At 57.2% G+C, this 27,013-nt stretch overlaps 2 protein-coding genes across 4 annotated transcripts in view; both read left to right on the forward strand.

The window, feature by feature from the left end:
* The window catches only part of GRK3 (G protein-coupled receptor kinase 3), a 60,595-nt gene extending 52,532 nt beyond the window's left edge, over positions 1-8,063 (forward strand). For all 3 annotated transcript variants that reach the window (XM_069030791.1, XM_069030792.1, XM_069030793.1), the window contains exons 19-21: positions 160-296; positions 1,234-1,347; positions 1,858-8,063. In XM_069030791.1, the coding sequence (XP_068886892.1) occupies positions 160-296; positions 1,234-1,347; positions 1,858-2,019 (413 nt within the window). In that variant the 3' untranslated portion in view covers positions 2,020-8,063. The remainder of the gene's footprint in view (positions 1-159; positions 297-1,233; positions 1,348-1,857) is intronic.
* A 114-nt stretch (positions 8,064-8,177) lies between these two features.
* MYO18B (myosin XVIIIB) overlaps positions 8,178-27,013 on the forward strand; it is a 57,090-nt gene continuing 38,254 nt past the window's right edge. Inside the window, exons 1-19 of the mRNA XM_069031336.1 lie at positions 8,178-8,204; positions 9,154-9,303; positions 11,134-11,289; positions 11,383-12,423; positions 12,659-12,725; positions 12,924-13,036; positions 13,226-13,402; positions 14,108-14,306; positions 15,105-15,247; positions 16,209-16,309; positions 16,747-16,810; positions 18,094-18,238; positions 21,838-22,002; positions 22,780-22,870; positions 23,126-23,318; positions 24,602-24,682; positions 25,086-25,233; positions 25,367-25,526; positions 26,242-26,425. Coding sequence (XP_068887437.1) covers positions 8,178-8,204; positions 9,154-9,303; positions 11,134-11,289; positions 11,383-12,423; positions 12,659-12,725; positions 12,924-13,036; positions 13,226-13,402; positions 14,108-14,306; positions 15,105-15,247; positions 16,209-16,309; positions 16,747-16,810; positions 18,094-18,238; positions 21,838-22,002; positions 22,780-22,870; positions 23,126-23,318; positions 24,602-24,682; positions 25,086-25,233; positions 25,367-25,526; positions 26,242-26,425 — 3,405 coding nt within the window. The remainder of the gene's footprint in view (positions 8,205-9,153; positions 9,304-11,133; positions 11,290-11,382; positions 12,424-12,658; positions 12,726-12,923; positions 13,037-13,225; positions 13,403-14,107; positions 14,307-15,104; positions 15,248-16,208; positions 16,310-16,746; positions 16,811-18,093; positions 18,239-21,837; positions 22,003-22,779; positions 22,871-23,125; positions 23,319-24,601; positions 24,683-25,085; positions 25,234-25,366; positions 25,527-26,241; positions 26,426-27,013) is intronic.

Here is a 27,013-nt window from a genome sequence, read left to right on the forward strand (position 1 = left end):
CAGCAGCTGTGTAGTTAGGGCAGAACTGGGGCTGTGTGTGTGATCTGAACCTGCTGAGGGCACGGCGGGTCCAGGGCTCCGTCCCCTCCTCACAGAGCTCACGCAGAATGCTTTAGGCTGCACCTCCTGTGGCTTTGCTAACATCTCCTCTTGGTTTAGATTATGCCCTGGGGAAGGACTGTATCATGCATGGATACATGCTCAAGCTGGGGAACCCTTTCCTGACTCAGTGGCAGCGGCGTTACTTTTACCTCTTCCCCAACCGGCTGGAGTGGCGAGGAGAAGGAGAGTCCCGGGTGAGTGAGGGGCCCTGGGGAGCTGTGGTGGAAGGCAGCTGGAGGTGAGACACACCTGGAGTGCCCAGGAGTTCTCCTGGGGAAGGAGTTTTCTCTGAGTAAAAGCCCAGTGGATTTGAGTAACTTCTCTCGAGTCTCACTGTAGTTAAGGGGTAGCTCACACTGCACAGAGGAGACATAAAGTTGTCTTGAGAAACCTGTTTGCTCTGTTTTGTCGTGTTTTTAAAGGATTTTGGTAGTTGATGGTGTTGTTTTTCATTTAGGACCTCTGGACTATTTATACAAAAAAACACAAACTGGTAAGGTGACAAATGCTATAGCATTTTGTTTCCAAGAAAATGCTATAGTGGCTGTAGTGTAGCCCAGCTGTGCTCATGTGCAGGGCAGATAAATTGTATATTTAAGTTAAGGAAAGGTTTGGAATTTAAGACATTGTGTCCTCTGCAGTCCATAGGGAGAGTTTTCCTGCATACTGCCTGTGTATGTTCTCTTTGTCAGTGTACAGTGCTGAAACACTCCCTTTCAGCTCTTTGAAATAGTAAGATTGGCTTTGGTTTTTGGTTTTTTTTTTGGTAATAGCAGTAATGCTTGAAAAATGTATCAAATTATATGCAACTCTTGAGGGGAAATAGTGCATATTCTGTTTGCAGACACACCTATTTGTAGATTCTTATTTCGTGCTGTCATTACTGGCTTTTAGAGCTGATATTTCGTTGTCACTATTGAAGCAACCAAGCCCCTTGTAAATCTCTCTTACCTTCCTGTCTATCTTTAGTTGATGACCCAGCCTTCAGAAATAAATGTTTGTGTAATGACTCTTAATGTTCATAACTTAATTCATGTGGGTAGTCCAGGAAAATGAGATAGTGGCTTTATTTGATGGGCAACAGGTGGGTTTTTTTTCAATTAATTCTCTGCTCTTTTGCACATGCTGCAGCAAAATCTGCTGACAATGGAACAAATAGTATCTGTTGAAGAAACACAAATTAAAGATAAGAAATGCATCTTACTGAGAATTAAAGGAGGAAAACAGTTTGTCCTACAGTGTGAGGTAAGACTTGTTTTTTTGATAACTTGATCAGATTGTTTTGCATATGATAAACAATTGACAAGTTTTTCAGGTCATCCTGTTGCATGTTAACTAAGGCACTTGGTGAAGCAGAGCTGAAGTGTTTATCACAGTCGAGTTTTGAAAGCAGGAAACCTGCAGCTGTGCCAGTTCCTGTCATGGATTTCAGTGGTATTTGGGCCAAAACGAGTTCAGTTTATTAAATAGCTAAAAGCTCCCAAACTGCTCAAACTCCATGTGCTCCAGGGGCCTCGTTGGCTCGTGTGTCACTGCGGGGAGCTGCTGTGTGGAAGGGGCAAGTGCTCAAGTCCTCAAAACATTGTACCAGCCTTCGTTGGGGTGATGGAGAAGCCAAGGGCTGCGCATGGGCAATCCCCAAAGTTGCTCATTCCTTTGGAAAATTAAAATAACTTCCCCAAAGTGCTGTCTGAGCGAGAAGATGCTGTTGGCCGCGTAGGATGAAGTGCCAAACTGCTTCTGTGTCTCTTGCAGAGCGACCCCGAGTTTGTTCAGTGGAAAAAAGAGCTGACAGAGGCTTTCACTGAGGCCCAGAGGTTGCTGCGCCGGGCTCCGAAGTTCCTCAATAAATCCCGCTCCACAGTCGTAGAGCTCTCGAAGCCCCCGCTCAGCCACAGGAACAGCAACGGGCTGTAGGAGACACCGACCACGTCCCCACAGGGAGAGCTGCTTGGTGAACCTGCAGAGTGTCCCAGAATCCTTGTGAATGAATGACTTTGTGCAGTTCCTGGACGCGGGATGCGCTCGGAAGAGGAGGAATTCGATGTTTACAGCGTGGGATCACGTCAGGACTCTGTCTCCGGAGGCTGTGCAGACTGGAAGGGTGGCGGGGGGGACCCTGCCCCTGGCAGCGCTGGAAGTCACCAAGCGGAGAGGCTGCTCCTTGCTCCCACGCGTCCCCACCCCCGGCGGGGCCCGGCCGAGCTCCGTCCCTCTGGAACTACTGATGGAAGGAAGAGGCTTTTCCCTGCCGTGCCCTGGCTCGGCGGCCCCGGGCCGGGGGTGGCGCGGGTGCTGCTGGCCGGGTGACGCTCCCGCGGTGGCACCGACGGAGCCGGAGCTGCCGCCTGGCCGTGGTGGGTGCCCCTCACTCTGTCGTGTTGCCCTGTCCTTCCCGACCATTACTGCTGACTCTCTGATAACCTTGCTCCATACTGCTGATGATCAACAGTGTGACTCTGATGCACTTCAAAGTACTGAATTCTAACTGTCCTGTGGTTTAAATGTTATTGCTACTTCATGGGAGCGTTGAACTCGAATTATTCCCTGGGTTTGTTGTACTCACTAATAGTAGCTACCACCGTTTTGCTTCTTCTACATATATGCAGTACTATAACTGACACAATAGAGTAATAATTTGGTGAAGAGGAATTTATGGTAGCTTCATCTAGTGCTCTGTTGTATAAATTGACTATTTTAGCACAGTTTTTAAAGAGCAGATTCCTTTTGACAAGTTTACAGTGAACATAAAGACAGTTCTTTTCCATTTCAGGTCAACTGCACTTTTTAAAAAATTAAAAAGAAATGATTCAAATCCAGTGCATTGTAGAGCATGTGCTGGGTTCCGGTGTGTGTGGGTACCTCGGTACGTATTCCGGATCACTCCTCAGTCCTGGGACTCGGGATCCTCCTCTGTTGTACCCAGGCGTGTTCCCATAGCATAGAAATCCCCAGAAATCCCCAGTTCCCCCTGGAGCCTGGCCCAGGAGGTTCGTGCACATATCACAGCTCGGCTTGGGAAAAGATCTCTCATTTTCTGTTCTGAGGAGTTCAAACTGCCCACATTGAAACCAGTGTGGGAAAAGTGAGTGTGGAACTGACAGAACGAGCTGATCAAATGCTGGGTTTATGGTAATTCTGCTCGGGGCATCAGGTGTGTTGGGTGGAAGGTCTTGCTGAAGGAAAGGAAAATCCTGAGCTGTCCCACAGCTTCCAGCTGGGATACAGCTTCCAGCCCTGGGTGTTGTGGTGGTTTGTAAGAGAGAGGTCAGGGCTGAACTTAAGCTTTTTTTCCAATTCAGTGAACACCTTAGGGAAGGTTTTTCTTCCCAGCTACAGAGGTACAACTCTCACAGTCCCTGCAGACAGTGGAACTGTGCCTGTGTAAGTGGGAGCAGAAGTTGTGTGTGGTTTGTCGAGCGTGTGTGGCTGTCAGATCACCACAGAGTTCCTTGGAGAAAAGTAGTAAAAGTGGCTCTGTTTGCTTCTACATGGGGGCTGGGTTTGCTGCAGAGCTTGTGCAAACCTTGACTGACCACCTGGGGCTGCACCAAAGGGAAAATGTATTCTGGAAAATACCCCCTGTGAGTCAGTGGTTCCTTTCCATGATTTTTTTTCCCCCCCATTTATTTTCCAAATTATTCTGTATAGAGTACCAGCCTTTCTGTCATTCCTGTTGAGCATCTCAGCTCCTCTGTAAGGAGCAGTGTCAATGGTGATTGGTCAAAGATTTTGTTTGATGATCTTTGAGGTCTTTTCCTACCTAAATGATTCCATGATTCTGTGTGTGGTATTTAACAAGTGTTTGGGATAGAAAATGTCTCATCCTGCTGGCTGTGGTTCAGCTTTCCCTACAATACCATGCAATGCTCCTATTTTCCTCCTTGATTTAGAAAAAATCACCCTCAGATGGTGTAAAAACCTGCTCACAGTTCTTGTGTAACTTGTTTTTACTTTCTTAGTCCCTGATCAGTTCCATTCTTCTCCTTCAGTTATTTTCCATGGCTGGGTTTCACTCTCACTCCCCGTCAGCAGATTCCAGTGCCGATGTCAGGGAGGGAGGAACAGGTCATCAGCTGGGAAATTGTGCCTCAAACCCAGAGATTTTGTATGAAATGAAGGCTGTGTATTGACTTAGGGTAATACATCTATTTTGGAATGTGATGGAGTTGGGATGGCCCCAGAATACCCTCGTTATCCTGGTCCTTGCTGCCCCATCCCAATAGGAGGGGCAGGAAAAGATTTGGATTTCTTTAGCCAGCTGATTTATTGACAATTTAAAGTAGCTTTATTTTTTTGACTTGTATCCAACTGTGCAGCTAGGAGAAGAGAGGTTATCACAGGGACAAACTCCCAAACGAAGCTGGGATCCCAGTAAGAAACGAGGGCTCTCTGTGGAAGTGACTGGATGTGCTGGTGTGGAGGGAGAGCTGGAATTGCTGCCTCCAAACCAGAAAAATCCTGGATACTGCCCCAGACTGCTCCTTCCTGCTGTAGGAAGCAGGGTCTCTGAAGTTTTTGTTTTGGACAAAGATTCCTGGTGGTGTTAATTTGCAGGAGGGTCTTTGTGTGTTTAGGAACCCCTCGTTTATTCGGTAATTATTTTGCAAACTCATGAAACCTGTTAAAGAAACATTTAATGTGGGGTGTTTTTTGTGGTTTTTTTTTTTCCAATCCTTCATCCAAGTGTTGGCCATCCACTTCTCCAAGTGTAAAACTTCTTCCTCTTCGTTGTGTTTGAGCTTTTTGTGTTCTTGTCCCTGGTCCAGTAGAGCCTCAGCTGCAGGCTCACGGATTCTTCCCAAAATGCTGCTGTGAGAGAAGCTGGTGTAATGCTGGAGTGGATCCAGCTGGGATTGACATTCCTGGTATGTTCCCCCACCCCCCAGCAGGCTTCAAAAAATCTTGGAGCAGGCTAATAATAGCTGGAAGTGTGTCTGGGAAGGGAAGCCTGGCAGGTAGGGAGAGCAGCTCCGGGGATAGACCTGGGCTTAGCCACATTCGAGTTTCCCTCAATTTCTTGGGGCTGTCCTGAGCAAGGCCAGGAGTTGGACTCTGATGATCCTTGTGGGTCAGGATATTCCATGATTCTGTGACTCAGCACCTCCCCTTTGGAAACACAGCAGGAGTTTTGCCTCTCCCGCTTCCATCAAGGGGTGAAAACCCAGAAATTGAATTGTGAGGTTGGGTTTGGCTTTGAGATATATCAGGTGTTTGCAGCCCGGTGTGGAGGAGGTGGAAACGCTGCTTTGTGCTAAAAAAGGCTTGTTCTGGTTGTGATCCTGCCCGTAGTGGACACTGCTGGTGGCCAGAGGAGCTCTCAGGGTTGATGTTCCCTGAGCAGGACCAGCCCCAGCTCTGGGGTCACTCAGCATCGTCATCCCTCGGGTTTACAGTGAACCAGCTCATGAGGAGTGGAATCCCTGGAGCTCTGAGTTGCTCTTTCCCTGGCAGCTGGTCAGCTTTAGGACCAGGTTCCTTGATTCCATGTCCATATCCGTGTCCCCCAGCCCTGGGCACGGCGGTGTCACCTCCCAGCACGTGGCAGTGACACGGCTCCTCTGCCTCTGAGGTGTTTGCACCCGAAATATCCCTGCAGGAAGGACTGTTTGAAGTGTACAGTAGACAGTAAATAATTCTAGTTGTCTTGATTAATGAACGGAATGAGTCAGTTCTACGAATTAAAGAGAAAAAAAAAAATCTGAAAAGCGTATTTTGACAAAGCATAGTATTAATTTTAATATTGTAAAAAAAAAAAGGAAGATATCTAAAATATACAGAGAAGATATGTATATCCAAATGTCTGAGGAGTTTCAAGATAATCTACTTTTGTTTCCTGTTGGTTTCTATTCCATGGTGTACATATTGTGTGGATGGAACATTGGCTGTTTTAATACTGTTGTTAAATTGTATTTTTATTTTGTGTTAAACTAATCATCACAGACTCAGCTTTATTTTGTTTATGTAAAGGTTGCTATGCTCTGTAGGTATAAACCCGAGAATTCTATTTTAACAGAAAAAGCATTTTATATTATTTATTAAATACATGTTTCTCCAACTTCTGACATTCCACAGAATTTCTGCTCCGTATGTGTATGGAAGTGGCAGCTCCTTTCAAGCAGGATCAGCCAGCTTTATTCTGTTTTTCATGACAAAGTGGGGATAGATTCCCTGAGGCTGTGCAGCCCTTCTCTCCCAGCACAGGGACTCCAGGCTCTGTCAGGACCATCTCAGGTGGCTCCTGAATGCAGAAACACCTGGGAAGCTCCTGCAAATCCACCCCTCAGTGTGGTATTTCCAAATTTCCCCTTTATCCCTCAGCATTCCCAGAGCAAGTGTTTTATTCACAGGAGTCTGTGCTGAGTTAATGAGAACTAATGACCTAATTTGGGGCAAGGAGTCAGCTTGGTGTTTGATCCAGCTCAGCCATCAGGGAATTGCAGAGCTCCATCATTCCGAGGGGAAGGAGTGAGCGGAGGGAGAGCCTGGACCCAAAACGTCCTTACTGGAGCTGGGTTTGGTGTTTGAGGGGGATCAGTGATCCTAAAAAACAGGATCCTGAGCCAGGAGCAGTGCCTGTCCCATAGCCAGGGCCAGGGCAGGACCCTGCTTCGTGTCACATCCCAGGAGGGGAGTGGTTGCCCCAGGACTCTGCAGGGACTGTCCCTCAGGGGTGTGGGGAGGGTGACCCCCAGGCAGGACCCCCCTGTAGTGCCACTGCTCCAGGAGCTGCTTCTGCTGGGCACATCTGGGCACATCTGCAGAGCCAAGCCCAGCACCTCCATCCCCAGTGAAGTACAGAAATAGCCCTAAATTTATCAGTTCCTAAAAATAGTTCCAGTTGCGAGCATGGCCTGTGCAGTTTGAGGAATACTCGAGGTGGAACGTCGTGTGCTCTGAATTTCCACGTGCTCTGAATTTCTGCCGTGGTGGGGCTGGAGGTATGTTCTGGTCAGGGCTGATCCCCGGGGCTTTTCCGGGGTTAAATGTGGCATTTTCCTGCTGCTGAAGTTCTCTCCTTGCTGAGGAGCTGCCTGGGGCAGGGTGGGATCTCTGCTGTGCTCACCCTGGAGCAGTCTCTGCCTTTTTTCCTGTTTTCCCCCTCTGATCCCGTTGGATTTTGGGGTGAGCTGTAGCCTGAGGTGTTCCTGGAGGGAGGGGGGAGCTGGTGGTGGGTGAGACTGTGCTGGTGGCATTGTGGTTCTTTAGTGTCACCCCTGCAAAGGTGCCCTGGTGGGGACAGTGCCGAGGCTGCTGGCCTGGGGCGTGTCCAGGTAGGGCTTTGGCAGAGAACCTGGGGCCAGGTGCAGGAAGGTGGCTTTGTCCAGGGCCAGGTCTGGTCTGGGTTTGTGTGACACGATGTGTTTCCAGGCTGGAAAAGGAGATGGGGGTGAGGTATGGGCTGGGAAGAGGCTTTCCTGTTGGTACCAGGCATCTTCTGCCTGCTCCCAGACAGTAGATGTGGGCGAGATGGCACAAAAAATGCGTGTGAAAAACAGAATAAAGCAGGAACATCCTCGGAGAGGGGATTTGTGAGCACTCCCAGTGCCTCACTAGGTCCTTCAAAACAAAAAGGAGCAGATTCACACGAACAGCTACTCGTGATGAAGGAAACGATCGAAAGAGAACCTGTCCAAAATGTGTAATGAATGGTAAGCAAAGCCAGGATCTGTAAATAACTTTAGATATTGTATCGATGAGATCATTCCTTGTTTTATGTACTTGGCTCTTTCCATATTTATTGTGGGGAGGAGGGTCCCGGTGCCTGTGAGCTGTGGCCTCGCTCCTCACGGACTGTCCCGGAGTTTACAGCCCCGTCGTGGCGGGTGTGCCACCCTCGGTTCTTGCCGCCAGTATTTTTTTAACGGATTATTTTGGCACAGCTAAGCTGCTTCTGTGTGTTGGTCAGTACAACTGCTCTCCTACGACCAGACCCCAATAAAAACCGTCCTTTGCGTGTGTGCCGGCGCCTCGTTCTTTCCGTGTCACCTGTCCCTTCCCGCACCGGCCGTGAGGCTGTACTGGGCTGTACTGGGCTGTACTGGGCTGAGCAGCTGCCTGCAGGGCACAGCTGGATGGAGCCCACGCCCCATTGCTGCCAGGTAAGTCCCTTCCCTCCCCCAGCCCTGGGCACGGCGTTTGTCCTGGTTTTTCCGAGGGACACACCGGCTGCGTCCTGCAGCTGCGACGGCGCTGGCTGTGCCAGGAGGGCCTGGAGTTGTGGGATAGGTGACCAAGGGTGGCTTTCTGCAGTGCCACCTGGGAAGGATCATAGAAACTGCGTGTCCTCCTGCTGTCCCGGGTGGAATTGGGGTTGGTGAGATGCTTGGGCCAACCCTCGGTCTCCTGCCAGGTGACTCCACAGTGACAATCCCATTTCCTTTCTTACTCCAGAGCTCTTCTGGCTGTGGGTGTTGATGCCCTGGGTGTGTCAGATGTGGAGCAGCCGAGATGGGGACATTGCAGCTGGCCTTGGCCTGAGCTGGTGACCTGCACCCTGACTGGCTGTCGGCTGCTGGGGCATGTGGGACACAGGTCCTGCTGGGCCCCGGGGGGTCACCCTTTACCCCATGTGGTCACCACGTGTCCACTCTGCTGCTCCCCTCCCACCTGCCCTGGCCGGGTGCTGACCACGCTGGTGTTGGTGCCAGGGGCTATTTTGAGCTCTGTTCCCAGGTCCTTCTCCAACTCGGCCCCATCTCAGGGCAGGGGGAACTGGGGTGCTCCGGGGAGCCCCGTGCTGGGCTCCCAGCACCGAGTGTCCCTTCGGGCAGCACCAGAGTGCCCTGGATGGGCTCACACCAAACCACAGCGGTTGCCCCGTTTCTTTGGGGTGCAGAGGTGTGCACCGGGGGGGGGGACGACGACACAAGCAGTGTGTGTGTGTGGGGGCACGGGTGACACACGTGTGCTGAGGAGAGCACAGGTGACACGCGTGTCCCAAGCCGGTGCAGAGGCCAAGGAACAGGAGGGCCCCGCGGTGCCTCTCCCCAGCCGAGGCCCCGGTGCCACCGCCGCGGGTATTTTTAGCAGTGACATGTGTCACCTCAGCTGCCACCGCGGCGGGGGCGGGGGGAGGCGGCTGCTGACCCTCTCGGCGCTCCCCGCGCTGCCGCCGCCGCCGCTCTCGGCTCGCCGGGGTCCCGCGGAGCCCGGTGCTGGTGTGGGACATCAGCTCCCTGCTCCCACCGCCCCCACCAGGTACCGGCGCTCGGGGGGGGGGGGGGGGCTCTGGGTGGGGGTCGGGGTCCGGACGGGCTCTGTGGGTGCCCCTCGGCCCGGGAGGGTTATTTTTAGTTGGGAATGGATGGCGATAGCGGCAGCCCCGGCTCCGAGGGCGGCTGGGCTGCGGGAAGGAGCACGGCAGGGCAGCGATGGGAGCGGGGCTGGGGACGGTGCTCCCTGCCCCTGTGCAGGGCGGTGGCTGGGGACCCCTCAATGGCCTCGGCTCGTGGCACGCACCAGGGTGGCAGCGGGTCCCAAATAAGGACCAGACCCAAAAGCCCACGGCCCAGCTGGGGCTGCATCCTGAGCGGAGGGAGCGCAGCGCTGGTGTTGGTGGTCCCGGGGCCCCCCGGTGCCATCCTGGGTGCTTGGTCAAGGCACGTCCCCTCCGTGCCTCAGTTTCCCCGTGTGCCGGGCAGGACCGAGGGTCCCGCTCCGGCCGGGGGGTGACAATGCCCTGTCGCTCGCCCCCTCCGGGCTCTGCGGTGCCATCGGGGCCGGTTCTGCCGGGGCCGCGGAGCCCGGCTGGGGGGACAGCGCGGGGGCAGCGCCGGTCCCTGAGGCCACGTGGCGCTCGGGGCAGCCGCCCGGGAAGGCAAGTGACATTCCCCAGCCCGCTCCTGGCCGCTCCCGCGCTCCTGCCCTTTACTGTACAAGGAGATGCGGCTGCCGGGGAGCGCAGCAGGGCCGGGCGAGCCCCGGCGCGCTCGGTGCATGAATGATCCCGACAGGTGAAGCCGGGGTCAGCCCCAAGTGGGGCACGGACGGGCTCCTGTGGCCACCCAGCCTGGGGCCGTGGGGTCCCACCATCGCCCCCGTGCCACCAACGCTGTGTGCCACCACCTCGCCACGCCGCCTGATCGCTGGCCGGGGCTGGAGGTGGCCGCTGGTGGCCGTGCCCTCCCCAACACTGCCACACCACCCGTCCCCTGCCGTGCCGCGAGCTCAGGTGGGCAATGCCCGGCAAGGTCACGGTGCTGCCGGCGTGGCACAGCTCTGGGGCCAGCGGCAGCCCCTGGCTAACTCTCTCCTCTCTCTCTGCGCGGTGTGTCCCCACGTGTCTCCGCACAGCGCCGTCCTGCCTCGCCGCCTCCATGGCCATCTCCTCGCGCCTCGCGCTCTGGGAGCAGAAGGGAAGTCTCGGTCCAGGCTGGCACTTGGTGTTGTTTCGGGGCTGGGTGCTCGGGCTGCCCGGGGGCTCAGTGCTGGGGGGGTGTCACTGCAGCAGCCCCCGGGGTCGCATCCCCACAGCTCCCTGTGCACTCCCTTGTGCTCTGACCCCCAGGCTCTGGGCTCCTTCACAGCGTCAGTGTTCTGGTTTGAGTGATTTTTGCCTGCCTGGGTGAGCCTGGCAGGAGGCTGCAGGGTTTGATGCTGGTGCTGCTGCTGGGAAAGCTGCAGGAAGTGGGGCTGGTTTTGGCCTGGAGCCTGGCTTGGAGGGACCTGCAGGGCTGCATGTGGCTGCGGTGATGCTGGAGCTGCTTCTTGCCTGGCTGCAGCCAGGATGGTTCCTCCTGTGGCCGTGCCGGGGCTGCTGGCACAGAGCAGAGCTGGCAGCGCTCGTGGGCTCCTGCTGTGCCAGCCTTCAGGGGCTGCACCAACCTCGCGCTTCTCTCTGGGCTTTTCTTCTCAGTTCTTCTGCTCCCACAGCATCCCTGACCCAGCCTGGTGCCCACGGGTGCCCCGTGGCCTCGGCAGGAGCCTGGGCAGTGCCTCAGCCTGAGCAGGGTGCTGCTGCCACTAACGGGCTGTGCTGGCTCCCGTCTCTGTGCCTGCCCTGTGACCCACCTCTGCTCCCACAAACAGATCCGTGACGAGGACCGGGGGCCGCCCCCGTCTGCACCCCCCCTGCTCCTGTCGGTCATCCCAGGGGGGTTCATCAAGCAGCTCGTGCGGGAGACCGAGCAGGAGGCCAAGGCGGCGCGGCGGAGGAAGGAGAGCAGGGTGGGCACCAAGGAGGAGGTGAGCACTGAGGGACCCCACGCAGCACCGGGGGGCCGGGTGTGCCCGGGTGTCCCCAGGTGTCACAGCCGGCTCCTCTCCTTTGCTTGGCAGCCCGTGGGGAGGGACGGCGACGCCCGAGCCGGGGACGGCCCCGCTGCCCGAGGAGGGGGGGCCAGCGAGGGGCCACCGCGGAACGGGCTGAAGGCTGAGGGGCAGGGGGACAAGGGGGTCACAGCCCCCGCACACAAGGAGCTGCCCCCTGAGAAGGCTGTGCCGGGGACCATCCTCAGCAAAAACCCGGCCCCTGCACCTGGCCCAGCAGTGCCTTCCCCCAAACCAGCAGAGACACCCCCAAAAAGAGCAGAGACTCCTCGAAAACCAGCAGAGACACCCCCCAAAAAAGCAGAAACATCCCTCAAAACAGCAGCACCTGCTCCCAAACTGGTGGAGGCACCCCCAAAAAGAGCAGAGACCCCCTTCAAACTAGCAGAGACGTCCTCAAAACCAGCAGAAACATCTCCCAAAACAGCGGAGGCTTCCTCCAAACCATCAGAGACCCCTCGTCCAGGGGCTCCCAAGGTGGGAAAGCCATTCTGCCCTGGGAAGACCCCTAAGGACCCTTGCCTGGGGGGCAGCCCCCCAACTCCAGCCCCTGCATCCAGCCAGGGCCCCCAGCGTGGCAACAAAGTGCCAGTGAAGGAAGGGGACGCGCCCAAGGGGACAGTCCCCAAGAGCACCAAGAAGGAGAAGGGGACACCCCCGAGGCACGAGGAGCCCCCAGCCAAGGCGAAAGCCCAGAGGGAGCTGTTGTCAGCCAGGAAAGAGCCAGAGAAGATGAAGAAAGATGTTGGAGGTGGTAAGAAGGAGCCAAGGGAGATCAAAAAGCCTGAAAAAAACACAAACAAGTCAGAGGGGCTCAAGGGGGAGCCAGGAGGAATCCAAGAGAAGTCCACAGATGTGGGAAAAGAGGTGGGGAAGGTGAAGGAAGAGCTGGGAAAGGGTAAAGAGATGCTGAAAGAGAGCAAAGGGATTGGCAAGAGCACAGACAAGGACCAGACTAAAGAAACATCGGGAAAGAGCAAAGAGATGAGCGAGAACATGGAAAAGGACCAGGATAAAGAGGCATCAGGCGAGAGCACGGACAAGGACCAGGTAATGTGTCGGGGTGTTACCTGGGGTTTTGGGGCCCTGATGAAGTTTTCTGGTTTCATGCAGCTCTTCCCGTTCCCCTGGGCTGGGCTGGGCCTGGCAGGAATCTGGCCCCGGGCCTGGACGGGCAGCAGAGGGGCAGGAGTGTGGAATTGTCCCTGTCCGTGGGGCAAAGGCAATTTTGTTCAGCTCAGTTTTCCTCCAGCTCCTGCCCAATTCCCCTCTCTCCTCCCTTCAGGCTCCGAAGGACGTTTGGTACGAAGCAGAGAAGGTCTGGCTGCTCCAGCAGGACGGGTTCACACTTGGTAACTCTCCTCCCTCTGCCCTGGCTTTCCAGCGCCGGGGATGAGACGCTTCGGGAGCAGGGCAGGCTCCGGGTGCCGTGCCCGGCTGTGCCCCGCTGGGGCCGGGGTTGGATTTGGCCCCTTGGCCTCCCCCCACGCCACAGCCAGCTCTGCCCTGGGCTGCCCCACTCCGGGGATGCTCACCAGCCTCTCGTTCAGCCACACAGCTGAAGCCAGACGTGGGGACACCGGAGCTGCCGGTGGGGAGGGTGAGGGTGCGCCGGGACGAGGACGGCACCGTCACCGAGGTGGACGAGGACAGCGTGCAGAGGGTGAGCCCCCTCCCCAGCCTGGGCTGGTGCAGGGACGAGAGTCCCGGTGCAGGACAGTGCCCGGGCACAATGATGCTTCTGCGGCCAGCGCCCGGGCTGGCCGTGCCCGAGGTGTCGCGGTGCCAGCGGGTCTGGCACAGCCCTGCCGTGACAGCAGAGCTCGAGGGGTCTCTGCCTCTCGTCCCGCAGACCAACCCCCCCAGCCTGGACCAGGCCGAGGATCTGGCGGCGCTCATCAGCCTCAACGAGTGCAGCGTCATGAACACGCTGCGGCAGCGCTTCGGCGCCCGCCTGCCCTGCACCTACGCGGGGCCCAGCCTGGTGGCCATCGCCACCGGCCCCGCGCCCGCCGGCAGTGCCTCGAAGGTGAGAGAGGGGACCTGGGGCGGCGGGATCTCCCGTGGGAAGAGGCCACCAACCCCCCTGGGGACAGTGGCGGAGGGCGCCGGGCGCGGCGGGGCCGGCAGGTGGCACCGTGAGACCGTCACAGTGCGGGGACAGCCGGGACCGGGGATGCTCAGGGGACATTTGGGACCGGGGATGCTCTGGGGACATTTGGAACCGGGGATGCTCTGGGGACGTTCGGGACCGGGGATGCTCTGGGGACGTTCGGGACCGGGGATGCTCAGGGGACATTTGGGACCGGGGATGCTCTGGGGACGTTCGGGACCGGGGATGCTCTGGGGACGTTCGGGACCGGGGATGCTCAGGGGACATTTGGGACCGGCGATGCTCAGGGGACATTTGGGACCGGCGATGCTCAGGGGGCGTTCAGGACTGTGTTTGCTCTGGGACACTCGGGACCCGGGTTGCTCTGGGGATGTTTGGGATTTGGGATGCTCTAAGGACGTTTGGGACTCGGGATGCTCTGGGGACACTCAGGACCGGGGATGTTCTGGGAGGAGGATGCTCTGAAGATACTGATGGCCAGGAATGCTCTGGGGGTGCTTGGTCTTGGGGCTGGGGGTGCTCTGAGCACACAGTCTCGGGGGTTCTGCACCCTGAGGTGTGAATGCTTTCAGGATTTTCTCCTGTTTGGGATGTGCTCTGCCACTCTCTCCCTGCCCGCAGGTTCTCAGGGGTAAGCGGGACAACCTTCCCCCGCACATCTGCTCGCTGGCACACCGAGCCTACAGGAACCTGCTGATGCAGCGGCAGGACCAGGCCATCGTCCCCCTGGGGCACAGCGGGGCCGGCAGGACCCGGTGCTGCCAGAGTGCCCTGGAGTACCTGGTGGGCACGGCGGGCAGCCTGGACGGCAGGGTCTCAGGTAGGGGCAGGGTCTCAGGTAGGGGCAGGGTCTCAGGTAGGGGCAAGGTCTCAGGTAGGGGCAGGGTCTCAGGTAGGGGCAGGGTCTCGGGTAGGGGCAGGGTCTCAGGTAGGGGCAAGGTCTCAGGTAGGGGCAGGGTCTCGGGTAGGGGCAGGGTCTCAGGTAGGGGCAGGGTCTCAGGTAGGGGCAGGGTCTCGGGTAGGGGCAGGGTCTCAGGTAGGGGCAAGGTCTCGGGTAGGGGCAGGGATGGCACTGGATGCTGGGCAGAGGCAGCACATGGAGGGGGCAGGCTGGGGGCACACAAACACACCAATCGTGGCCTGATTTGTTTCCCCTGCGGTGGCTCCTAAGCAGCCGGTGTGGCTGCGAGTGCCACTGTCCCCGTCCCAGACTCAACAGATTTGCTGTTTTGACAAACACCGGCGTGAGCAGCAGGAGGGAATTACTCGAATGACTCCGGTGCTTGGGGCAGCGCTTTCCCAGCTGCTCGGGTTACTGGTGATGCGGGAGGGAGCAGGCAGTGGCTTCAGAGGGCATGGCTGGATTTTGGAGCTCTCTTGGGTACACTGTGCTCTCGCAAAGGACTGAGGGGTGGCCTGGAATAGAGTGGGCAGGCTGGGCAGGTTGGCACATCCCCTTCCTGTCAGCGTACAGCCGGTGTGGGATGCTGGCCCCATGCCTGGCCAGTTCCCCAGTGCTGGGACAGACCCCGGGAGGAGCAGGCAGAGGTGAGGCAGGAGGAGATGACTCCTCCAGAGCTGCAGGAGGGTTGAGGGGGCTCTGGTGGTGGTTTTGCAGTGGAGAAGATCCAGGCGATGTTCACAGTCCTGGGAGCCTTTGGCTCGGTGACCACCAGCCACAGCAGCAGCTCCACGCGCTTCTCCATGGTCCTGTCGCTGGATTTCAGTGCCACTGGCCAGGTCACTGCTGCACACCTCCAGGTACCTGTCACCTGGTGGGATGGGAGAGCTGTGGCTGAAAATGGGGGTCCTTGGGGTGGGGATGAGCCACGCCTGTGCTGCGCTTCCCAGCCAGGCTGGGCATGAGGAGCGACGCTCTGCTCCCTGCTCTGCTCCCTGCTCCCCTCCCTGCTCCCCACCCTGCTCCTAAACAAGAGGTGACTAAATGGCCCCTGAGCAGAAGCTCTGTCAGCAGTGTGGCGGGGTCCCCCAGCCTGTCCCCATCCCTGGCAGGGAGCTCGGGGCAATGCTGAGATGAAATGTTGATGAGGAAATGTATAATTCAGCATTTCATTAGCAGCACCTCACGGCCGCCTGGAGCTGAGCCTCAGAGGGCTTTTATCACCGTCAGGGCTCTTATCAAAGGCTCTTTAATCAGAGCTGCCCGTGCCTCTGGGCCTTGTCTGAGGGAGGAGAGGGCTGGAGCCTTGTCTGCTCCTGGGGAGCACCAGGGCTTCCCACTGCTGTCCCTGCTCTGCCCCGGGCACCCACAGGGAGCCGGTGGCCCGGGGGAGCTGTCCTTGTGCAGGAGTGGGGATGTCCCCATTAGTACCACTGGAACCATCCTGGGATGTCCATGGGACACTCTGGGATGGGGACCCCCAGCTCTGCAGAGACTCATTCCTGGCCCCAGTGCTGGTACTGAACACCTTCGGCAAGGCTGGAGCCGAGCTGGGCTTATCTTAAGCCCAGGCAATGACTTACCCCGATCCTGCAGCATCTTCCTGGGGCCGTGGCACTGCCCAGACCTCTGGAAGCTCAGAGGGACCATGGGTGTTGCTCTCGTGCACTGAGGTGTTGCCCCTTGGTGCCTGGGGCATGATTCAGCTCCTGCTTGCACAGCCCCCAAATCCAGCTGAGTCCCTGCAAGGAGAAATCCAGCCCCTCCCTGGCAGGTCCCAGGAGCATCTCCTCATCTCCCTGTCCCCTTTTCCCTCCCCAGACCTTGCTGCTGGAGAGGGCCCGCATTGCCCAGCAGCCCGATGGAGAGAGCAGCTTCAACGTCTTCCCTCTGCTGCTGGCGGGGCTGGATGTGGCAGAGAGGTGGGTGTGAGGCTCCCACAGCCCCGGGCTGTCCAGGGCTTCCCCCTTTATACCCAAATTCCCTCCATCAATGGTTTTGAGACCCCCCTGATGAGAGATTGTGAGAGCAATTGCATTAGTGGGGCTGCAGGGATCTTTCTGCACACAGAGAGATTTTCTATGGAAGGGGGGTGTTTCCTGCTGCGTTTTTGCCCCTCCACTAAAGCTGAAATTGGGGTGATAAATGAGATCGAGATCCCTTTCCCTCTCACTTCTGGTTCCACCCAAGCTGTGTCCCCAGTGAAGGCTCCTGGTGTGCCAGCTCATGTCCCTGCACGGGGCAGTGCTGTGGTGGCCTGTCCCATCCAGGTCCCTCCAGTGGTGCTGTAAAGGGGGCTGGGGGTGCTGGGGGCAGGCAAGGGGGGAGCTTGACTCTCTTCTTCTGTGCCTACTCCCAGGACGATGCTGCACCTGCACCAGGTGGATGAGAGCAATTCCTTTGGGATCAAACCATTCACAAAGGTAGGGAGAGGGAAATGCTGGAGTCTTGTGCCCTTCTGCAGTGGGTTGCTGCAGGGCACCCCCTTTGTCACCCCCAGTTAGAGGAGTCCCTGGCTGCTGGGTGGGTGGCTCGTGATGATGCCACTGTGCTGGGAGCATGGAGGGGAGGGAGGGAATGTTGAGATGTGAGGAAGGGGCTGCCCGAACAGCCCCCAGCACCCCTCTGACAGCCACAGGGGAGCTGCTGGGACTGGGGCTGCCCTGCCTGGGATCTCTGCTTGGGTTTTTTCACATGCCACAGCCACCCTGGGAACACATCCTGCTGCTCCAGGGTCACCTACACCCAATGTTCCCCTGCAGCAGCAACTCCCAGGGGCAAGAGCATCCTTTTGGGCAGCCCAGAAGGTGAATTTTAGGGATTAAAGCTCCACAGCTGATTCCCAGCCCCAGCCCCTCATTAGTCTGAGCTGTTTGCAGAGCCCCAGCAGATTGTCCACGAGCCAAAGCGCGGGGATGAATCGCAGCAATTTGCAGTTACATCATCTATTGATGAATCCAATATTCCATCTTCATTAGGGAGCTCCTGCTCCGCCTCAGCAGCCAAAGGAATCTCCTGCTGGAGCAGCAGCTCCAGGGAGGGCACAGCGAAGTCCTCACCCTGCTGATGCAGCAGGCTTGCGTTCATAGGTGGGGTTTTCCCCTCCTTTCACAACTCTGATTGCTGGGGATTTGCCATCCCAGCACGGATGGTTTTCCCTGGTCCTTGCCAAGGAGGGATGCTGCCCGCTGGAGCCGGTGGCTCCTGGCCCCACGGAGCAGCCCCAGCTCAGGGACGGCAGGAGGGGCTGTCTGTGGTGGGAGGTGGCAGGTGAGGCCCTGCTGGTGGCCGGGAGCTGCTCAGCTCTGGGCAGGTGTGTTTGGTGAGGAGTGAGGGGACGGGGCTGGATGGGCAACCTGGGCTGTGGAAGGTGTCCCTGCCACGGCAGGGGCTTGGAACGAGCTTTAAGGTCCCTTCCAACCCAAACCATTTGGTGATTCCACGATATAAAGCATCCATCTCCAGCTGCTGCTCTGTAGACACTCCTGAAGCAGGAATTACATGTCCTTGTACCATGAGGTGGTGTACCCAGCTTGCTCCTAACACCAGGCACCCGAGGAACCTGCCAGCGGCTTCTCCACTTTGTCCAAATTTTCCGAGAATCCCTTGCTGTCTTTCCTCGCTGTCCTGATGGTTTCGCTCTCCCTTCTGTCGGGCACGGTGCCCAGCAGAGGCAGTGACATCCCCTGGCTCTCTCCCCCTGCAGCCTGAGGACAAGCAGAGAGCCTCGGTGGCCTTCTCCCAGCTCCGGGCTGCCATGGGCACGCTGGGCATCACCGCGGAGGAGCAGGCGGCCGTGTGGCGCATCCTGGCCGGAATCTACCACCTGGGAGCTGCTGGAGCCTGCAAAGGTACGGGGGCTCCTGCCTCTGCTTCCCTCACACCTTGTCCCTGTGCTTGGAGCAGGCGGGGAGCGTGTCCTGGCGGGGACCAGGGGTTTTTGGGATGCAGGGAATGGGGAGGTGTGCGGGGATGGTGCTCATCCCGAGGCTGTTCCGTCTGTGGGGGCTCCAAGCTTTTCATTGCTCTTCCTCCACGGTGGGATGGGGGGTGTTGGTGTCCTGCCCCGTGGGGGCTTCTGGAGCAGGTTCGTCCTTGCCACATGTGGACAGGGCAGGGGCTGCTGGGTGTCACCTCGTGCCAGCTCCTTAGGAAGGACCCGTGGGTGACTCCTTCAATGGCACGTTGTCCCCAATGCCACCACGAAGGGACAGCTTCAGGTAGCACTAATGCTATCATCTCTTGAGTGTCTACCACAGTAACTGAATTATAACAGGCTGAGTCTGGATGAAGATTGTATTTATAGAGACTTTGTTAATACGGGCGAGCAGAAATTGCCTTATCCCTTGCAAATTATTTTAGGATGTGCTCTAACCCATTTTGGAGGCAGCCACATTGATTTACACACTTCAATTTATGAGGGCTGCACAAAGGCTGCCATAAACCAAGCCACAGACATTTATAAACGTCTCTGCAACATGTCATAACACATCTTATGGTAATTTATGCCATTAATCATTTATTAATTATTTTAAAAGGATAGATGCTGTCATGACTTACAGTGAGTTCTCTTTTCTCCTTCTTTCTGGTGTTCTCTTTCCTCATCTCCATCTACCTTAATGCCCTTCCAGCTTTTATAGATGACCCTGTGGCCTCAGGCTGATGAGTGTCAGAAGGCTCTTGGCCAAAAAAATTTGAAAGTCTTTCTGCCCTGTGAGTTTTCAGGAGAGCAGATTTTGGAGAGGTGTCTCCTTTTGGGAGTGCCCAGCTCAAGGGCAGGTGGGGGAATGGTCGCAGGGAGCTTTTCTTGGCTCAGACTTCCTGCACATTCTGTCCTCAGCCCTCTGTAAATCAGTCTGGGAGGGAATCGAGTGCTGTATCCAACAAATCCTGCTCAATTCTTTCAGCAGGAACAGGAATGGGAGTAGAGGATCCAGGCAGGGCTGCGGCTCCGAGCGCGCTCGGGTGTGGGATTAACAAGCAGAGCATGTCTCAGTGTCACTCACTCTGGTATTGATTCCCCCACCGTGTGTCAACAAAAGGGGAGAAATGAAAGGAAATATGGATAAAAAATGGATCAAAGCCGGATGGAGCAAAAGTCTCAGTGGGGGCGACGACTCTTTTAATGTGGTTAAACCTGTCTCCCGATAGCCATCTCTTCCCTTCCCCTTTCATGCCCTTTGATGTTGTGTATTCCAAATCCTCTCCTTGAAATCTCGCCGAAGGGAGCCTCGGCACTCGTTTTCCAGGGCATTCAGGAGCTCAGCCTGGCGCCTCCTCCATCCCCATCCACAGCCACAGCCCCGGCACGTGTTAAACGGGCCCCAGTGTGGGCTAAAGGCACCTTTTTCCCTTCTCTCCTCACCCGTTCAGTATGTGTGGGAATAAACCAGGAGGGAACAGCACCACCTCTCCCTGGCTGGGGGTGGGAAATGCATTTGCAGCTACAAAAACACTGAGAAGAAAAGGTTGCGTTTCAAAAGCTCGTTCTGCTCCATCCCGGTGTCAGCCCTCCCCGCTGCCTTTGACACGTATTAGAGCAGCTCTTTCATTGGGAAAGCAGCCTGGCAGCTGGAGGCCAGCGGGGCACCCCGGGCACCATTCACCTGAGTGCTCCAGTCCCTTTGTGGGCTGCAGAAAATCCCCTGTTTTCATTTATTTGCTGCCTCTGGAAGCGGGAGGGAGGTTTGGGGCGCAGCGGGGCTGGCGTTCAGCTCGCTCCCACGCTGTCCTTCTGCTGGCTGATGTCAGAATAAACCATTGTGGCTCCCAGCTCCCTGGGGGCTTCCCACCACACACCTGTAACGGAGGTGGCCACGATTCCAGCCCTCCTGGTGCTGCCACAGGTGTGTCAGGAGTCAGTCGTGGTCAGGAGTCACTGCAAACCCCATGGCACAGCGAGGCTGCTGCAAACCCAACCTCCTGAACCCCTCTGGATGGAGGAAAACCACAGGGCAGGAGGGCTGGAACCTGCTGGAGGACATTGAGCTGCCTCAAACCATGCAGAGGTCAGGGGCACCAGGGCAGCAGGAGGGATGGGAGTACCCAGACAGCCAGGGGCCAATTTTGGGGTCAGAGACCACCTGCAATAGGCCGGGGTGAGTGCTCAGGCTGCTGGTACGTGGGGGCTGCTGTTGCCCAGGAGCTCCTGCACAGACTCACGCCTGTGGCATCATGTCCTGGAAGGCAGGAAAAGGAGCATCCCTGTTTCTGACGCAGGAAATTGGGCATTGAGTGGTTTGGAGAAGGGCTGGGGCTGTAGCACGAGACGCTGAGCTGTCCCTGTGTTTTCCTTCTGCTTCTCTTCAATATTACCTGGGCCGAAGTAATTCCTTTCAGGTGTTAAAGTCAGCGAATTTTCCACGGTCACATCACACCCAGGAGGGCCACGTGGAGCTGCTGCTCCTTGTAGTTTATGCAGGGTGAAATGGTGCCCGGGGCTGAGTGGACCCCCTGGTTTGTCCCAGGGCTGCTGGAGTGGGCAGTGTGGGATACTGGAATGGGCAGTATGGGATGCCAGCCAGGTCTGTGCAGCCCTGGCCCCCCAACCCCTCCACTCCTCGGCAGGCAGAGCTTTTGTGTCTGACAGGAATCAGCATCTGTCCAGCCAGCTCAGACAAGAACAAGTGGGAACAGAATAAATCAAAGCCTGGAGCGTTGAGGCAATTCCTCCACCTGCTCCAGCACAGCCCTTGATGTTGGAGTCCTTCAGTCAGCATAGGAAACACTGGGAAAGGATCAAAGGGGAAGGGAGAGGGCGGCTGACTCTTGTGGGTGTGCTGTGAAGCATCCCCAGGCCTCGAGCCCTGCTTTGTGCATCCCCTTGCCCAGGAGTGGGTCCCCCATGGAGTTTCCCAGGATGTGACCGCCTCTCTCTCTCCATCCCACACCCTCTCCCCCGCCACCAGCCACCAGCTGTGTTTTAAGGGCCCATTTTAGCTGTGAGCCCCCTGAGCACCCAAAAGTGCCACCCTGAGGTCTCTGGGTGACTTTGGCTGCTGCCATTTGTGCTCATCCCCCGTGTTCCTGAGCTGTGCTGCCCAGCTGCCTCCACGGCACCTTTCTGCCCTGGATCTGTAAAAGGATTAATCCTGCAGATTACTTCCCTATTGATTTTAATCATTAAGCTGGAATCGTTATCACCGGGTGTGAGCGATGCGTGGAGCTCTGCTCGTGGGGAGGAACCTCTGCTGCCGGCTGGAGGGACAGCAAACACTGCTGGGACCCTGAAAGGTGATCCCGGATTTCGAGGGATTGGTTTGTAATCCCATCAGCTCCCATCAGCTCCCATCAGCCCATCTGCTGCTTTGCTCCCTCATGTGGTTCACCTGGTCCCCGAATTGCCTCGGATCATTTTGATTTTGGGGGCGCACGAGGGAGGGGGCGGGAGGTTTTTGGTGATGCTGAGGCAGAGCTGGATGTGGCTGAGCCCCCCGTGCCCCCTCCCCAGTTGGCAGGAAGCAGTTCCTGAGGTTTGAGAGCGCCAGCCGTGCTGCCGAGGTGCTGGGCTGCGACGTGGAGGAGCTCGGCACCGCCGTCTTCAAGCACCACCTGAGGCACATCCTGGCACAGGTGACAGCCCGGGGCCGGCCCCCGGCAGAGGAGAGCCCGCCAGGTACTGGGATGCCCCATCCCTTTTTCCTTTATTTCTGTAGGAGAGGGAATGGTGAGGCAAGGTGTCCTGTTCTTCTGGCCCAATTAGGTTGTTAATATTGATAAAATCATTAACTGGGCTGTGTCACGTCGCTGCCCTCAGCTCTGCAGCTGCCCCTGCCTGACCCTCCTTAGGGACACGTGAAGTCAGGTGAATTCGGATAAGTGATGTGGCTTAAACACTGTGAGAGCTCTGCTAGAAAAACGGGGGAAAAACCCCAAACTCCACGAATGGAGCTGAGCTGGTGTGTCCTGCAAGGAGATCTGGATCAGGGATTGTGCTGTTGAACCACGACAAACCTTAAATTAATGTATGGAGCTAATTCATGGAGGCAGATCCAGCATGTGCAAGGTGGGAGGGTGAGATTCTGCCTGGGATTCAGGTCAGCCTTCCCACACTCCTTGAAGGCTGGACTTGATGATCCTGGAGGTCTTTTCCAACCTTGATGATTCCATGATGCTCAGCAGCAGCAGAATTCCAGCTGGGCCCGACAAGTTCTCCTGATAGAAGCTAGAGCCTGAGGAAGTGGCCTTTGTCATGGCAGTAGCTGTATTCCTTAAATCCTCGTGAGGCAGGAGAGGAGCCGAAGGCAGACGGGGGGAGTGGGATGTGCAGGGGCGATGCTGTGGGCTCTCCTGCACTGAATCCAGGGAATCCCAGGTCCCACCTCAGCTTTGAGCAGGCTGAACTTGGCTGGAAATAAATGTGTGTGCCTGCTCTTCCCTCCTGCTGCGCCAGGGCCCAAGATGACGGGAGTGGAGTGTGTGGAGGGAATGGCCTCGGGGCTCTACGAGGAGCTCTTTGCTGCCGTGGTCTCACTCATCAACAGGTACCAAAGAGCTGCTGGGCACTGGGGCTGGGGTGGCAGCCGCTTCTCCAGGGGCTGCTGAGGAGAGGGAGCATGGAGCAGGTGACTGATTCCTGCTGGAAAAACAGGAAGTTGTGTGAAAATCTTTGTGTGGGAACAGCGGTGCCCCTTGGGGCTGCGGTGGCACTTGGGACTCCCGTGTCCTGCCCTCCTGTGGCACAGGCACCACTTTGCTGCCCGTGGGTAAATCCTGGCGGTGTGTGTGGCTCTTCCCAGGTCCTTCTCCTCCCAGCACCTCTCCATGGCCTCCATCGCTGTGGTGGACACCCCCGGCTTCCAGAGCCCGCGGCAGCAGCGCAGCGAGCGAGCGGCCACCTTCGAGGAGCTGTGCCACAACTACGTCCAGGAGAGGCTGCAGGGCCTCTTCTATGAGAAAACCTTCCTGTGGCAGATGGAGAGGTACCGAGAGGTGAGGAGCAGGGGCTGGGAGCAGCTCCCAGCACCTGGGAGTGGGGCTGCCTTTGTCTCCAGGAGTCCCTGTGTCCTGCCATGGTGTGGGTGAATAACTCACGAGTTTTACTGGGGGGTCTGCACGGAGCAGGAAGCTTGAGCTGCCTCTCTCTTCACCCTCTGCCTCAGTTTTGAATCCTCTTGGCTGTTTCTGATGTGACAGAGATGTTCTCTTGGCATCTTGGTGGAACCTGCCATGGGAGGGGGGTTGGAATGAGATGATTTTTAAGGTCCCTCCCAAGCCAAACCATTCTGGAATCCTGTGATACACTTGCTCCAGCTCAGGAGACTTCATGCCCTTCTGCTGGTGGAGCTGACTTTTTCCTCAGGTGATGAATAATAGAGAATAGAAAGGAAAATGATAAATTATTGCAGAAGTAAGCTGCTGAGAAACCTACAGGCAGAGATGAACTTATTATAGGCTTAAAGGAGTTACCATAATGCCTCTAGCCCTGGAAAAATAGCTGAATTCCCATGGTTTAACACACACATCACCGAGTAAGGACAGATGTGCCCTTCCCTAGTGATGAAGATGTAATTGCTGCCTGGAATGCCGGAGGGCTCGGCAGGCTCCCCCTGCCTGGGCTTTGTTGCTGGATAAGGATGGTGCAGGACGTGGCCCTGTGAGCCCCAGACCACTCTGTGAGCCCCAGACCACTCTGTGAGCCCCTCAGTGCCAGTGCTGGGTCCCACATGGGTGACAGTGGCACGTGCCCTGTGCAGGAGGAAACGGAGTCCCCGCTGCTGCCTTTGCTCTGCCCGCAGAGCCGGATCCCTTGGCAGAACCTCTCCGTGTCGCCATGGAGAGACACTGGAGCCACGACTTTTGCTGAGCACCCCTGGTTCAGGCCTGAGGAAGGACCAGCCGTGCTCCCCCTGCCCTTCCTGGGGGGCTCCCGGTGCTGGGGGTGTTGGGATGAGCCCTGGAGCCCCCAGGGAGGGAGGGACACAACACCTGCAAGCTGCAAATTAAGTAATTGGTTGTTTTCTTGTCAAGAGATTCTTAACAATTATAACATAAATCGTATGATTTAGGCAGCCTGGCTGGCACCCCGAAGCAGCATTCCATAGGGAATTCCAGGGGGGCAGTCAAGGCCATGCCTCTGTGTCACAGCTCTGGTGGCTGCTCCTTTCCCCTGGTGCTGGATCTCTGCCTTCCTCCTTATCCCTGCCAGTGGATCTGCTCTTGGCTTCCAGATGCCATCCCACGACTGAAGCAAGCTTTTAAATGATGTTTTCCAGGAAAATGTTGAGGTGTCTTTTGATCTTCCAGAGCGTTCTCCACTGGCCACGCTGTCCATCATCGACCTGAGCTGCTCCCAGGTACCCTGTCCCCTCCACATCCCGCTGCTCCGAGCAGCGAGGGTTCCAGAGGCAGAGCAGGACCCTGAGGAGTGTCCCAGAGCAACCTGAGGTGTTGCAGGGGAGGGGACAGCATCCAGCAGGACCTTTGGGGCTCTTTAAAATACAGGGACCCTTCCTGACCAAGCTCTGCACTCCATCACCCCTCCCAGCCTGGGATGATGGGCTCCTTTGGGACACTGTCACTGTGGGGGGCTCAGGGTGATGTCCAGAGCTGGATCAGGTCGGGAGGGTCTCCTGGCTCTGCTGTGGGGTAGGGGCTACATCTGGGCAGTGGGAGCAGGCTGGAGGGAGCAGGATAGAGGGAGCAGAGCAGGCTGGCGTGGCTGTAGCCAGAGCCCAGAGTCCTCGTGTCCCCTGGCAGCCGCAGGTGCTCCCTGGCAGCCCCGGGGCCGCTCGCCGGGGGCTGCTGTGGATCCTGGACGAGGAGGTGCTGATCCCAGGCTCTGGGGATGGCACTGCCTTCGAGCGCCTCTGCTCCTACTTCGCCGTGAAGGGACCTGACCAGGAGGGTGAGTTGGGCTCGGCTCGACTGCCCAGCCTCTGCCATCACCATTTGGCTTTGGGAATTTGGGAGATGAGGACGATTAAACCCCTCACCGGGCTTCTCTCTGGGCTGGCCCTGGGGTGCTGTCGCTGTCACAGGGGACGGGCACCTGCGCAGGTGTGAGCAGACGCTGCACTTCGAGATCTGCCACCAGCTGGGCACGGCCCCCGTGCGCTACGACCTCACGGGCTGGGTCAGCAAGGCCAAGTTCAACCTCTCGGCCCAGAACGCCATCCAGGTGCTGCAGAATTCCACGGTGTAAGTACCAGGAGGTGCCACGGTGCCAGTGGGGAACCCCGTGCCCTGGGAGGGGGGTGGGGATGCCCCTGCTCTGAGCTGCAAACCTGCCCCACCTCTGGAGACGGAGGGGTGTGTGGGGCATCCCTTGTGTGGACAAGGGGGAATGGCTGCCCACTGCCGGAGGGCAGGGTTAGGTGGGATATTGGGAAGGAATTCCTGGCTGGGAGGGTGGTGAGGCCCTGGCAGAGGGTGCCCAGAGAAGCTGTGGCTGTCCCTGGATCCCTGGAAGTGTCCAAGGCCAGGTTGGACAGGGCTTGGAGCAATCTCCTCCATGGAGAGTGTCCCTGCCTGGGGGCATCCAGCACAAGTCAGAGCCGTGAGGCTTCACCAGCAGCTGCCCGGGTTTTCCCACTGCTTTGAGCAACCTTGTAAATGAAATTGGAATTGAAAAGGAACTGAAGTGCTGCAGGTGTCTGCGCACACGAGGGGTTTTTAACCTTCTGCTTGCATATTCCTGACTCATTCGGTTTGGGCTTCAGCCCAGGGAAGCTCTAACAGCAGCGAACAGCTCCGTGCTCAGACCAGAGAGGATGCAGCGGGTGGGGGTGTGCCAGCATCTTGCTCCACTCCGCAGAGCAGCACCAGCTCCGAATTTGGGGCCGTGGGTGTTGCACCCCTGTAGAAGAAGCTGGGAAGCCGAGCCCGGTGCCCCATGGCGTGTCTGTCCCGGCAGAGCCGCGGTCCGGGAGCTGGTGCAGCCGCGGGCGAGCGCTCCGCTGTCCTGCCGAGCCCTGGCCGGGCTGGAGGGGCGCTCCCAGGCCGCCCTGCACCGCAACGCCTGCCTGAGGAAAACCTTCGCCAGCAGCTTCGCCGCCCTGAGGAAGAGGTCGGTGTGTGCCCAGATCAAGCTGCAGGCGGTGAGTGCCGGCGCCGGGACCCTGCTGCCCCTGTTGTGGCACAGAGCATGGTGACCCCACGCTGGGACTTTGCCTTGGACACACTCCCTTATTGGGGTGCCCCAAGGCCCCAGCAGTGACCTCCTGGCCGTCCCCGTTGTGGCTTTGGCCACTGGGGATGCTGTGCTGGCCTGTCCAGCATTGCTGTCCCTCAGGGAGAGCCTCCCAGGCAAAGAGATCAGACAGAGATCACACACAGGTCAGACAGAGATCACACACAGATCACACAGATCACATACAGATCACACAGATCACACAGAAATCACATAGAGATCACACACAGGTCAGACAGAGGTCACAGATCACACACAGAGATCACACAGATCACACACAGAGATCACACACAGATCACACATAGATCACACAGATCACACAGATCACACACAGATCACAGAAATCACATAGAGATCACACACAGGTCAGACAGAGGTCACAGATCACACAGATCACACACAGAGATCACACAGATCACACATAGAGATCACACACAGATCACACATAGATCACACACAGATCACAGAGATCACACAGAGATCACACAGAGATCAC

Source organism: Aphelocoma coerulescens, chromosome 15 (genome assembly GCF_041296385.1).
Source record: "Aphelocoma coerulescens isolate FSJ_1873_10779 chromosome 15, UR_Acoe_1.0, whole genome shotgun sequence".
NCBI classification, from domain to species: domain Eukaryota; kingdom Metazoa; phylum Chordata; class Aves; order Passeriformes; family Corvidae; genus Aphelocoma; species Aphelocoma coerulescens.